The sequence below is a fragment of the Ahaetulla prasina genome, chromosome 15 (assembly GCF_028640845.1).
Source record: "Ahaetulla prasina isolate Xishuangbanna chromosome 15, ASM2864084v1, whole genome shotgun sequence".
Lineage (NCBI taxonomy): Eukaryota > Metazoa > Chordata > Lepidosauria > Squamata > Colubridae > Ahaetulla > Ahaetulla prasina.
Window position 1 is genome coordinate 12,027,756 of NC_080553.1, and position 14,088 is coordinate 12,041,843.

The 14,088-nt window shown below is 47.0% G+C and overlaps 1 protein-coding gene across 3 annotated transcripts in view; it reads left to right on the forward strand.

Annotated features, from left to right (window-relative positions):
* NOS1 (nitric oxide synthase 1) overlaps positions 1 to 14,088 on the forward strand; it is a 151,520-nt gene that overhangs the window by 116,320 nt on the left and 21,112 nt on the right. For all 3 annotated transcript variants that reach the window (XM_058158245.1, XM_058158246.1, XM_058158247.1), the window contains 6 exons: positions 3,152 to 3,237; positions 4,437 to 4,581; positions 5,848 to 5,952; positions 7,752 to 7,810; positions 12,516 to 12,632; positions 13,824 to 13,998. In XM_058158245.1, coding sequence (XP_058014228.1) covers positions 3,152 to 3,237; positions 4,437 to 4,581; positions 5,848 to 5,952; positions 7,752 to 7,810; positions 12,516 to 12,632; positions 13,824 to 13,998 — 687 coding nt within the window. The remainder of the gene's footprint in view (positions 1 to 3,151; positions 3,238 to 4,436; positions 4,582 to 5,847; positions 5,953 to 7,751; positions 7,811 to 12,515; positions 12,633 to 13,823; positions 13,999 to 14,088) is intronic.

The window sequence follows — 14,088 nt, forward strand, 5'->3', positions numbered from 1 at the left end:
GCTAGTTTTGTGGCCGCTCAAGAAATAGTCAGGCACGGGAAGAGTTTTGTGGCTCCCGGTGTTTTCTTTTCTGTGGGAAACGGGTCCAAATGGCTCTTTTTGAATGTTTAAGGTTGCAGACCCCTGGTATAGACCCAGTCATTACACGGTCCACAAAGTATGTTTGGTTGCTAAAGGAAAACTTCAAATAAAACATATACCAAAAAAAAAGAAGAAGAAGAAGAAGAAAAAGATTAAGTAGGGCAGCCCTCGCGAAAGCAGAGAGGTCTCCTCATAGGAAACTAAGATTACTAGGGAAAGCCGCAAATTAATAACTGAAATGGTTACAGAAGGCTTTTCCTGCTGGCAGAGGCTAAATTTATGCAGGAAATTGATGTAGACTGATGGGATTTGCACTTAATTATTGCGAGAGCCGCTGCCGTCGTTCGGCTGCGGAGATGCTGGAGGGGACTGTAACGTTTGCCTAATTTTAAAACCGTATTTTGTGCCAGGAAAAGTCTCCTTGATGTTCTTCCATACTCTTGCCAGAAATTTTGCACAGCCAAAAAGTGGGGCCTTTGGGAAGCTCCAGAAGCCTCCGGCTTCCCTGCCAACCCGGGGCCCCTTTTCAACCCCCTCCCTCCGCCCAGGGGTGGTATTCACTTATATGTGTCAGTTAAGAAGCAAAAAAGAAAATTGCCTTCCAAAACTGACACTTACCGTCCCTACCGATTCACAAATGTGAGCGCACTCACGGGCTCGCTTCGCTTGCACCCGCCACCACCGCACATCTGCAGATCCTTCTGCGCATGTGAAGAGCGTCAAAATCGGGACGTGATGACATCCGGGTGGGTGGGCGGAGCTTCCTGCAGCCTCCACTACCTGTTCGCCCGAACCGTATAGAACTGGCTGAATACCACCACCGCCCTCCCCTCCTCTTCCACCACATAAGAGGCCAGCTCTATATAAGCGAACTATAGGATTTTCTGCAAGAAGCCTTTTTAGTCCCATGCCATTGATCAAAATACTGAGGTTACACAAATTTTGAGCCAATTAAGGCTCTTTTCTTTCTTTGCGGTTTTAGCCCAAAGGGAGGACAGACGACTTTTATGTAGACTTCCTCCTCCAAGACTCAAATTCGGCTACCACACGTGCAGTGGCAAAATATTGTGTCCCTGCAATGTCCACAAGAAACAAAAATGGTTACTGAATTATAGATGGCAACTGATGCCAACTTTTTGGAGATATATATAACAGTTATGGGAAAAATAAAATTTACTCACATACTTGACGGCTCTCCACGCGTGTAAATTAGGAAGTGATCCTATTGGTTGAAACCATGTATTTTAATTATAGGAAAGGTATTATACACGATTGATGTCAGTAGTATTTTAATTTTAAGTTACATAACAGATAACTGGATTTTATCGTAGATTTTATCTGTTATATATTGTTTTATTCTTGAATTTTTAATTGTATATTTACTGAGTGTTTTTTTATTTGTTCTGGCCTATGGCTGTAATAAACTGAAACTGAACTTCTTTCTTTGTGGGCAAGAAAGAACAAAGGACCGTTAGAGAGCCAGTTTGGTCTAGAGGTTAAGGCATCAAGCTAGAAAACGGGAGACTATGAGCTCAAGTCCTGCCTTAGCCATGAAAGCCAGCTGGGTGACTTTGGGCCAATGACCAGGAGTTTGGGAGTTCTAGTCCTGCCTTAGCCATGAAAGCCAGCTGGGTGCCTTTGGGCCAATGACCAGGAGTTTGGGAGTTCTAGCCCTGCCTTAGCCATGAAAGCCAGCTGGGTGACTTTGGGCCACTCCCTCCCTCCCTCTCTGTCTCTCAGCTCACCTCACCTCACAGGGTTGTTGTGGGGAAAATAGGAGAAGGAAGGTGTGTTGGATATGTTTGCCGCCTTGAGCTACTTGTAAAAACAGTAAAGGTTAGATACAAATCAGTAAATAAAAATAATAATTAAATACAATTAACAGAATGAAATAATTGTCTGGTTAGGACTCCTGGTGACATATGTTCATACAAAACCATTCCTCTCTGCATATGGTTGGAATTTAATTAGTTCATGAATCAGCCTTCTTTGTGACCCTAGACCCATCCTACTCATCATCTTCTTTTAACGACCCCCATAATCCCTTGTGGGGTGGAGTCTGGGCAACTGAATGGAGCTAGCAGAGTGTTTGAATGGCCGGATGCCCTTCCTGTCGCCAATGCAGAGTTTTGTTCAGCAGATATATATTCTCAGTGTTTCCAGAGTATAGGCCCAAGTAGGTAGTAGTAAACTTGGTCAATTTAAAAACAAACAAACAAACTTTATTAGAACAGAATTAACTCATTTTCAGTGTAGTCCAAACTAAATCAAAGCAAAATTCTTCCTAACACAATTCTTCAGTCTTATTACCAACATTGGTTTTAATTAGGCAAACTGCCAAAGGCTTTTCTTAGCAAAAATTCAAAAGCAGAAGACGCTGATAAGAAATAAATACAGAAAGACAAAGCTATCAACGTTGTTTTCCAGCAATGAGCCCAAACACCGTTGCTGGTCTTTTAAGCCTTATGGGAAGGGCCAATCATCTCTTGGCCTTACTCCTGAGTCGTCCTCTTTGCTTTAGCTGCTCCTGCCTTCTGACAGCTCTTCTCATGCGTGCATTAGGAACAGGCTCCTCCTGTTCCTCTGCCTCACTACCCTCTGTTTATTGCTTACTACAGCCTCTGGAGGCTGCACATCACTCCCTGTGGCCCCACTCACCCTGGCCCCACCTTTACCTCCAAAGCACAGCCCTCATCTGGGCCTTCCCCAGCCTCCAAGACTGGCCCATGTTCTTCCCCAGCCTCATCGCTGTCTGACTCCATTGCCAGCTCCAGAGGCTGCTGGCGGACCACAACACAGAGAGAGAAATATCTGCCTCTACCTAGGAGCCTCCTGATCGTGAGGTGAGAGCTCCACCTCTAGGCCACTGTACCACTCCATCCTACTGACCCTAATTAATTCAAGAGAGCCAGTTTAAGTCTGCTGCAGTGACACAGATGTTTTAGAATTCAACTCCTGAACAATACCCACAAAAGGCTATCGAAGCTACATTTGGACATAGTAAATTCTTGACTTTATCCTTAGACTCAGTTCTTCTCTTTTAACTGGGATTCTTTTTCTCTCCTTCCAGCCTGATCCTTGGAACACACACATCTGGAAAGGCGTCAACGGCACCCCCACCAAGAAGAGAGCAATTGGCTTTAAAAAATTAGCTAAGTAAGTATACAGCCATACCGTTACATTTCCCTGTGTGTAGCATAGTTTTGTAAGGTGGCTTAGTGGCTAAGACGCTGAGCTTGTCATTCGAAAGATCAGCAGCTCAGCGGTTTGAATCCCTAGCGCCGCATAAAGGGGTGAGCTCCCATGACTTGTCCCAGCTTCTCCCAACCTAGCAGTTCGAAAGCAGATAAAAAAAAATGCAAGTAGAAAAATAGGGACCACCTTTGGTGGAAAGATTCCATGCGCCTTTGGCGTTGAGTCATGCCGGCCACATGACCATGGAGACGTCTTCAGACAATGCTGGCTTTTCGGCTTTGAAATGGAGATGAGCAGCGCCCCCTAGAGTTGGGAACGACTGGCACAAATGTGCAAGGAAGGAATGCTTGGGAAATAGAAAGTAGAGACTATACTTACTCGAGATGCTGCCTCAAGGTCACCCAGCTGGAAGATGGAGGGAGCGGCATACCAAACTGCACCTGGACTGACTGTTATGAAAACATCTTGCAGGACTTGATTGGTTACACTGGGGTGGGCAATGAGAGGCAATATGTCAGGGTTCCGAGGGATGCCCTAAATTAAATCTAGGCCTTGAGCCAAGCTTCAAAAGAAACCCAGTTATTTATTAGGAGCTTCATGTTGGCACCTTCCAAGTGAAGCCAACTCTGACCCCAAGTAATTTACGGCCCAGTCTTGACCCTGTTTCCCCTCTTCCCCCAGGGTGTGTCATCAGTCACATTCACCAACGGAGCAATTTCGCGGGTTGTAGAGATCGCTCCCCTCCGGCTGCTGTTGGTTAACCTTGGGAGACAGCCTTGAGAGAGATATGTCTGGAATGTGCTTTTATTTTTGGCTGCCATGCTTCTTCGCTGGTTTCCCATCCCCCTTGCCTATGACAACTCGAGAGCAGGGCAGGGATGCTTTGCGAGTTGACACAATATACAGGATGGGGAAGTAGAAATTAGGGATTTTGGCACGCAGTTCTCAGTTCTGGCATATGCAATGCTGCAATGCACTTGATCGCTAATAAAACTATGCCTTTCTCATCAAATGGAGCCAACGGTTGTTTTTAGTTAGAAGTTCAAGTTGTGGGCAGACTGACAGCAGTATTGCAAGCTGCGTGGCCTCAGCAGTGCAGTATGAAGCTCATGAGATCTTTCCAAAGCCATGAATTTGTTTCCTTTTCATCTCCCACACAGAGCAGTCAAGTTCTCTGCGAAGCTGATGGGACAAGCAATGGCGAAGAGGGTCAAAGCAACCATCCTCTACGCCACAGAAACAGGGAAATCCCAGGTCTATGCAAAAACTCTTTGTGAAATCTTCAAGCATGCCTTTGATGCCAAGGTAAGCACCTCAGGTCGCTTGGGCGACCACCGGAGACCGCGAGAGTGAGTGGCCCAACAAATGCTGCCATTCCCAACAAGTTGACAGCTGTCCCAATTTCTCGGAGGCTGAATTTCAAAATGCTCCTAGACCAGCCTTGAAAATCCTCACATTGTGTTTTGGGCAACCGTCATTTTGGGATTGATTGTTTAGTTCATTGTTTAGATCGATTAATAGCACCTGCAATGTTAACAATGCCCTCTCAATGCCACTCAATTCCCAGAGTTAGTTTGCAACTCCTCCAAAGTGAATCTTCCTACTTATTTTTTTTTTTTCATTTGGCAACGTAGGAGATGACCGGGCCGAGACTGAGGGAGAGGTCAAATGCATCATCAGCCACAAGTCCCTTTGCGCCCGCGAGAGATCTAAATCCAGGCCACCTTGAATTTTTCTTTCTTATCCCCCACTCATTTCCCCTGACTGTTAGTGGTTCAGATTCTTGTAGAGAGCTTCCGCTTGCATTAAATCTTCCTACTCTTTTGGACTGCTTGAACCTCCTCATTTCCATGGCACTTTTTTTTTTTTTTTTGAATTTATATCTTGCCCTTCTCCGAAGATTCAGGGCGGCTTACACTGTGTTAAGCAATAGTCTTCATCCATTTGTATATTATATACAAAGTCAACTTTTATTGCCCCCAACAATCTGGGTCCTCATTTTACCTGCCTTATAAAGGATGGAAGGCTGAGTCAACCTTGGGCCTGGTGGGACTTGAACTTGCAGTAATTGCAAGCAGCTGCTCTTAATAACAGACAGACTTAGTCTGCTGAGCCACCAGAGACTTGACAGGCAAAAGAAAAGAATGCAGATGCAAATGGAGCTTTTTAAAAATGGCCATTTGAATCAGGGGGGGGGGGGTAGGGGAAGGAAAGTGACCGAGGGCAGTCAACTACTTTTTAAGTAGTATGCCACAATCTGTGATTTTGTACTTTCAAAGTCCTAAGGACTGCTGGGAAGAAAAAGGCAGCTGTCCAACTGTCTCACACAAATGTCCATATTGGTGCATATTTGCAGTTACAGAATACTAGAGTCGGAGGTCTTCTCATCCAGTCCCCTGCTCGAGCAGGAGACCTCATACCATTCTGAGCAGACGGCTGTCCAGTTATCTTCTTGAAAGCCTCCAGGGATGGAGCACACCCACAACTTCTGGAGGCCAACTTGTTCAACCGCAGTTGTCGGTGGACTTTCAAAGCTCGTTCTTCTGAAGCTGCTGGTTTTATCTTTTCCAGGTGATGTCGATGGACGAGTATGACACCGTTCACCTGGAGCACGAAACCCTAGTTCTGGTGGTCACGAGCACCTTCGGCAACGGAGACCCTCCGGAGAATGGAGAGGTAGGAAAGGGTGCAGGGGCGGGCTTCAAAAATTTTAGCAAGGGGTTCTCTGCCTGGTTGCTGGGTGGGCGTGGCCATGGTGGGTGTGGCCTAGTCAGCCTCCTGCACCATGGTGTGGGGGGGGTGTTTTTGCCCTCCCCAGGCTCTGGAGGCTTTTCTTGAGCCTCTAGAAGGGCAAAAACGACCTTCCCAGGCTCTGGAGGCCCATTTCCGGCCTTCTCAAACTTCTGGTAGGCCCAATTTTTGCCCTCCCACAGCCTTCGCACACACCCTGCATCCAAAATGGGCCACGTGGGGACTCCTGGGAGGGGAGGGGCAGGGTGGGCGGGGCCAGCCAGGAGTGGGATTTGGGGGTTCTCCAAACTGCACAGAATCTTAGCTAGAGGTTCTCCCGAACCCCTGCAAACCCCCAGCAGCCCCACCCCTGGAAGAGGTGAGGCTGGCAGACCCTTGCAAACTACTTGTAATACATGTAGCAACCGAACGGGATCTATTTCGACCAGCAGATTCTGCATAATCCATTCTGAAATGGATTAAATCCATCTTCGATAGTTTAAACCATCCGCTTCCCCAGCTGTTTTTCCACCCAGCGTATTTCATTTGGTGACGGATTTTGACCTAATTTCTTAGGTTTATACAAGATGTTTGAGCCAGCAGCCTCACCCAATAAGCTGAACTGGCAAAATGCGCTGACCTGCGCTAGGCGTGCACGCTAAGCTAATTTACCAATGTGCTAATGGTCTCTCTTAGGATTTGGGTCAGTGTTTTCAATCTAGGCATCTAATGCATGCATGGCCGGCTGGGGAATTCTGGGAGTTGAAGTCCACACATCTTAAGAATGAGAAACACTGATATATGCTAAGCCAAGGGTGTCAAACTTGATTTCATCAAGGGGGCGTGGTCGGGTGTGTGTGATGTCACTTGTGTCAGGGCACCTGTGGTAGCCAAGTGCTAAGGCAGGATTGCCCTGGGACCCTCCCTCATTCTCATTATAATCTTCCTTCCTTCCTTCCTTCCTTCCTTCCTTCCTTTTCTTCTTTTCCCTTCCCCCCTTCAGTCTCCTTTCTTCTTCCTTCCCCTCTTTCCTTCTTTTTCCTTCCTCGCTCTCTTCCCGTCTTCCTTTCTTTTTCTTTGTCTTCTCTCTTTCCCTTTCTCCTTTCCTGCCCCTTCTTGCATGCTCAAATTGCAAAAGGGGAAACATTTCTCCTGTTGTTTTGTTATGTTTTTAGTTTGTTTTGCCAGCCCTCTGCTAGCGAAAAGGCAGAGTGTTGCAGGAGGTCGCTACGGCAGAAAACGGGGCACGGGGAGTGCACGCCCCCCCCGAGCTCCGTTTTCGCTGGCAGAGGCACTGCGGGCAGGTCCTTTGGTGTTTCCAGCCAAGCCCTGCGGGCCAGATCTAAGCATCCCGCGGCCAGATCCAGCCTGCAGGGCGTTGAGTTCGACACCCCAGCACTAAGCGCACACTTTTTTTTAAAAAAAAATCATTTTGGACAATTGCAAAGCTGGTCTTTTCCATTTTCTTTTTAAAAGAACCTGTCGTTTTTCAGACCTGGGGGGGGAAAAAATAATAATCTTGCAGCTGCTCTAAGATTTATATTCATTCTGACCAAACTGTTTCTTAAAAGAGCCCCGTTTTCTTTTAAAAGGCTGCTTTGAATGCTGGAGAAATGACAGGAAGTTTTTAATTAACGGCAGGAGGATCACAACTGCCTGAAGCCTGTTGCACATTAGTCTAAATTATTTTTGAGGTTGTCCTTGGCCCTAATGGGATGCATCTTTGTTTTTTTTGTGTGCCTCAGAAATTCGGGTGTGCCTTGATGGAGATGAAAAACCCAAACTCCAGCTTAGAAGAGAGCAGGTAAGTTTAATTTAACGAGATTCCTTACCGTATTTTTCGGAGTATAAGACACACCTTGGTTTTTAGGGGAGAAAAATAACAAAAAAGCTGATTGGCAGGTGGATCGGCCTCCCTGAATACCCCCAATCAGCTGTTCCCGGAGGTGAATTTTAGCAACAGGTTCCTTGGTTCTGAGCTCTGTGCTTTGCTTTTTTTTCAGCCTCTGAAACTTTTTTTTCTGCTTCTGAAAGCCTCTGAAACAGAGCTTCAGAAAAAAAGCTTTTTTCCTGAAGCTCTGTTTCGGAGGCTTTTTTTTTTTTCTGAAGCTCTGTTTCGGAGGCTTTTTTTTCTGAAGCTGTTTCGGAGGCTTTTTTTCTGAAGCTCTGTTTCAGAGGCTTTATTTTTCTGAAGCTCTGTTTGGAGGCTTTTTTTCTGAAGTTTCATTTCTGAGACTTTTTTCAGCCTCTGAAACCTCCTTTTGAGAAGCTAGGCGGAGCTACATTCAGAGTATAAGACGCACCCAGATTTTCACCCTCTTTTTTAGGGGGAAAAGGGTGCATCTTAAACTCTGAAAAATACAGTAATATAATTCCTTTGCACCTTGGAGCCATTTCTTTGATTTTTTTCATACTTCCTTCTTATGTGTTGGCCTGTGGTGGGGTTATAGGAATTCCACTCCGCTCCCAATAAATTTGTAGATTTCCTGAGTGGGCAGAAGAATTGGATACATCTCTTTTGTTGGTGGATAAAAATCTTAAAATAACTCTTGCTCAGTTTGCAATTGCAGTTGGTAGACTTTGTACTTTGCTAACAGCCTAGAACAGTGATGGCGAACCTTTTCAGCACTGAGTGCCCAAACTGGAAAGCTCGTGCATGTGCGCGCCAGAGCACTGGAAACCCAAAGGCCAGCTGGCCAGTGCGCATGCCTGTTTGGAGGGCATTTTTCGGGCTGTTTTCAGGCCGTTTTCCGGGCCTCTTTTGGCCTGAAAATGGCCTGAAAAACAGCCTAAAAAAGGCACCACAGTGGCCCAGAAAATTGCCAGGGTTTTTTGGCCATTTTCAGGCCACTTTTTAGTGCTCCGGTGCCTCTGAAGACCAGCTGGCTGGCGCACATGTATGTGCTGGAAACCAGAAGAAATGCTGGCGATGGCACGCGTGTCGACAGAGAGAGTTCTGCATGCCACCTCTGGCACATGTGCCATCAGTTCACCATCACGGGCCTAGAAGTTTAAGCAAATCAACTCCTTTCAATTACGTATCTCAGACAGCTTACAGTCTGGGACTCATTAGAAGAAGCCGCAATTTGCAAAACAATAAGTCGCGGTTACAGAAACAAGAGAAATTACTGTAAGATTTCTTTCCTTATCAAGATAGGTGAGCACTAACTAAATTGGGATTTGGCAACTGGAAATGCCAGTTTTCTCCTCCTTAGGGGAAAAAGAAACCCTTACTTTCCTGATTGCAGGAAACAGACGCATCTCTTCTTAATCCTGATCTAAAATCAGGGGTGAAATTCAGCAGGTTCTGACAGGTTCTGGAGAACCGGTAGTGGAAATTTTGAGCAGTTCGGAGAACCAGCAAATACCACCTCTGGCTGACCCCAGAATGGGGCGGGAATGGAGATTTTGCAATATCCTTCCCCCAGGAGTGGGGAGGGAATGGGGATTTTGCAGTATCCTTTCCCCTGGCCACGCCCACCAAGCCACGCCCACAGAACCGGTAGTAAAAAAAAATTGGATTTCACCACTGTCTAAAATGGGTTTAATTAAGATCGATTTTAGCTGAAATTGTTGCTGATCAGGTCTTAATGATGTAATGGTGCGGACAGTGGTTACAGTATTGGGATTCAAATAATTTAACAGCCAGTTCTCTGCCCTAATGACATGCTGGGTGGGCGTGGCCATGGTGGGCGTGGCCAGGCAGTGTGACAGACAGTACTTGTCCTCCTCCACCCCCAGGGAGCGAAAACAGGCTGCGGGGGGGCGGGGGAGATGCCACACACCCTGTGCCCCATTTTGGGCCTAGTAGGCTTCTCTGCAGCCTCCTGGGAACAAAAACAGCTGCAGGGGCGGTGCCCCATTTTGGGCCTAGCAGGCCTCCCTGAAGCCTCCTGGGAGCAGAAATCGGCCGCAGGTGGGGGCACCCCCCCCCTCTGCATTTGGTTTTGGGCCTAGAAGCCCTCTCTGCACTTAACTGGGACCCAAAATGGGCCATATGGGGACTCCTAGAAGGGGTGGGGTGGGAAGGGGCAGGGCGGGGCCAGCCAGCAATTTAACGACCGGTTCGTGCGAACCGGCTGAATCCCACCATTGCAGTGGTAGGGGGGAAAAAAGAGATAATTGACTCAGCAGCCGTCCAATTGCACCAGAAAATAAACATTACATTTCTTCCTGCGGAACGTTTCTGTTTATCGCTCCATCCGAAGAACCTTTTCCCCGATTAACACATTAAACTGGGGTGGGGTTTTTTTACATTTGCAAATGACGCTGAAGTACATAAGTAAAAACAGGGCTTTTGCAACGTGCAAAATGCAGAAAAACTTCTCTAGTTTATCATGCGGTACAAACGGCAACCAGTCGGTCGGAGAGTACTTAATAATGTGCAAACTTAGCCTATCAATTTTTTTTTTTAAAGTATATAATAATTACATCGTTCTGCCACTAGATGTCAGGTTTGTACCACATTTCTAGGATTAGTTTCTTGAGCCAATTCCTTTTTAGAGGTAAGGTTTTTTTTCCCTCTTTTCGCTGTTTGGTTCTATTTTGCTGCATTTTGTTTGTCGTTTTAAAAAAAATCCTAATATATTCTATATTATTTTGTATTTGGTTGTTTCCGTGGGCCTTGTGGCCTTAGAAATGCCACCAGCTTCAAGAACGTTTGCCTCCGAATAAAGCAGACAATGGCAAGCCTCAGGGACTTCCAATTTGTAATATTTAACGTGGCAGAAGGGGGAAAAAATATTCAAACCGTGACTGGAGAGTTCATAATCTTAACCGAATGCGGTTTTGGTTGAGTTGAAATCTCAGCAGGTGGATCAAATTTAGTTTTCTCCCAGTTTAGCTTTCTATTTTATGGCCTACTGCTACTTCTGTCTTGGTTCAAAGGTGAGTTTTGCACCCCACAGATATGGGACATTATTTTACTCTTGTCTCGCTTTAGAGCCTGTTGCAAATGCTTTTTTTTTTTTTTTTTTTTTTGTGGTGGTGGTGGGGGGAGATATATTTTTAAAATTTGAAGTGAGGAGATTTGATCATAGACCTTTAGCAATAGCAATAGCACTTAGCAGTTTACAAAGTCAACTTCTTGCCCCCAACAATCTGGGAAGGAAGGAAGGAAGGAAGGTGTCGTGTCCCACTCCTCCGCTGACGACCGGGTCAGGGAAATCCGAATCAGGCGTGCCTCTGCAGCTCTGCCAAAGTCCTAGCAAAGTTCTCAAGGCAGGCAGGAGACCAGAAAATGACTTCAGCAAGATATGTTAGACTTTGCCTGACTCAGAGAATGCCAGAAAGCAAATCCTTTATATAGACCATGGGGTGTGGCTCCATGACTCAGCACTTATCCAGGCCTGCCCCTCCCTTCCTTCTGTTGCCGCCACCTATCAATTCTTCTGAAGCGAGGGTCACTCCAGTCTGTAGCTGTTGGTAATTGACCTTCCTCAGGCTCACATGCTGTGGGGGAGGGGGAGGGGTCTAGTTGCTCCGTTTGCCTGGGCATGGAGCCAGAGCTGGGGGCTGGAGGTACTTCTTCCTCCTCAGCCTGTTTGGGCATGGAGCCAGGGCTGGGGCTGGGAGGCATACTAGGACATTCCTCAGCATTAGGAAGCAGATAAGAAGGCCCCGGCTGCGATGAAAGCGGGCGAGACACAACAGAAGGAAGGAAGGAAGGAAGGAAGGAATTAAGGAATAGCAATAGCCCTTAGACTTATATACCGCTTCACAGTGCTTTACAGCCCTCTCTAAGCGGTTTACAGAGTCAGCTTCTTGCCCCCCAACAATCTGGGTCCTCATTTTACCCAACTCAGTAGGATGGGAGGCTGAGTCAACCTTGAGCCGGTCAGGATCGAACCCCAGGCAGTGGGCAGAATTAGCCTGAAACGTTGAATTCTAACCACTGGAAGGAAGGAAGGAAGGAAGGAAGGAAGGAAGGAAGGAAGGAAGGAAGGAAGGAAGGAAGGAAGGAATAACACTTAGACTTATATACTGCTTCACACTGCTTCGATCTTCCCTGCTGATGAGTCAATGGGGGAAGCCAGATTCGTTTAGCCACTAGGTGATTTGCTGAACGACTGTGGCAAAAAGATCCTAAAATCAAGCACAGTCAAATGATTCCCTCATTTAACAACCGCATCACTTAGTGACGAGTGTTCCCGATTGTGGTTGCATGTTGAGGACCACCTGCGATTTAGCAATAGCAATGGCACTTAGACTTATATAACCGCTCTAAGCAGTTTACAGAGTGAGCCTCTTGCACCCAACAATTTGGGTCCTCATTTTACCCACCTCGGAAGGACGGAAGGCTGAGTCAACCTTGAGCCGGTCAGGATCAAACTGCCGGCAGTCAGCGGAATTAGCCTACAATTCTGCATTCTAACCGGTGTGCCATCATGACTCTTGCACATTTTTGGACCTTAACGGGGAAATATTCATCTGGAATACATTCACATAGCATAGTGTTGATTCTCCCTCCCTCCCTCTCTGGTCGCTTTAATTTTCCGCCCTGTTTGCAGAAGCTACAAAGTGCGCTTCAACAGTGTCTCCTCATATTCGGACGTCCAGAAATCCTCTACCGATGGACCTGAAGCCAGGGACAACTTTGAGAGTGCTGGTCCTCTGGCCAATGTCAGGTGAGCAGAGAAGCTATGAGTGGCTGCAGAAATCCAGCCAATCTTGAGCCAATTTGGGATAAAGGAGAACAGGCCCTTTGAGATCTAGAAAAAGTGTAGCGAAGTGTAGAGAAGTGCAACAAAGGGAGGGAGGAGGAGGAAGAAGAAGAAGAAGAAGAAAGAGAAGGAGGAGGAGGAGGAGGAAGAGGAGAGGAGGAGGAGGAAGAAGAAGGAGGAGGAGGAGGAGGAGGAGAGGAAGGGAGAGGAGGAGGAGGAGGAAGGAAAAGGAGGAGGAGGAAGAAGAAAGAAGGAGGAGAAGGAGGAGGAGGAGAGGAAGGGAGAGGAGGAGGAGGAGAGAGGAGGAGGAAGGGAGAGGAGGAGGAGGAGGAGGAAGGAGGAGGAGGAGGAGGAGGAGGAGGAGGAGGAGGAGAAGAAGAAGAAGGAAGAAGAAGAAGGAGAAGAAGAAGAAGAAGAAGAAGAAGAAGAAGAGGAGAAGAGGAGGAGGAAGAGGAGGAGGAGGAGGAAGAGGAGAGGAGGAGGAGGAAGAAGAAGGAGGAGGAGGAGGAGGAGGAGGAGGAAGGGAGAGGAGGAGGAGGAGGAAGGAAAAGGAGGAGGAAGAAGAAGGAAGAAGAAGAAGAGAAGAAGAAGATACAGAGGTGGTGGTGGTGATGATGATGATGATGGAGGAGGAGGAGGAGGAGGAGGAGGAGGAGGAGGAGGAGGAGGAGGAGGAAGAAGAAGAAGAAGAAGAAGAAGAAGAAGAAGAAGAAGAAGAAGAAGAAGAAGAAGAAGAAGAAGAGGAAGAGGAAGAGGAAGAGGAAGAGGAAGAGGAAGAAGAAGGATGATGAATGGGAGGGGAGGGGAGGAGGAGGAGGAGGAGGAGGAGGAAGAGAAGAAGAAGAAGAAGAAGAAGAAGAAGAAGAAGAAGAAGAAGAAGAAGAAGAAGAAGAAGAAGAAGAAGAAGAAGAAGAAGAAGAAGAAGAAGAAGATACAGAGGTGGTGGTGGTGATGATGATGATGAAGGAGGAGGAGGAGGAGGAGGAGGAGGAGGAGGAGGAGGAGGAGGAGGAGGAGGAGGAGGAGGAGGAGGAGGAGACGTAGATAACATGACGTTGACTATAGAAGCAAACTGCATCCTTCCTGCCTCCACATTGGCTCTGCTTGAATGTTAGAAGCTTGTGGTCACTTGTGCCTTGGCTTACTTCCTTGCAGGTTCTCTGTCTTTGGGCTGGGCTCACGAGCTTACCCTCACTTCTGCGCCTTTGCCCGTGCTGTGGACACCCTCCTGCAAGAGCTGGGAGGGGAACGCATCCTGAGGATGGGTGAGGGGGATGAACTGTGTGGTCAGGAGGAATCCTTCAGAACATGGGCCAAGAAAGTCTTCAAGGTAACCTACATTTAACTTGTTTGGGCATCTAGGACAGGAGGTGATTTTGAAGAGGGTCTATCAGTCTCTACACAAGAATGATCGGGGCAG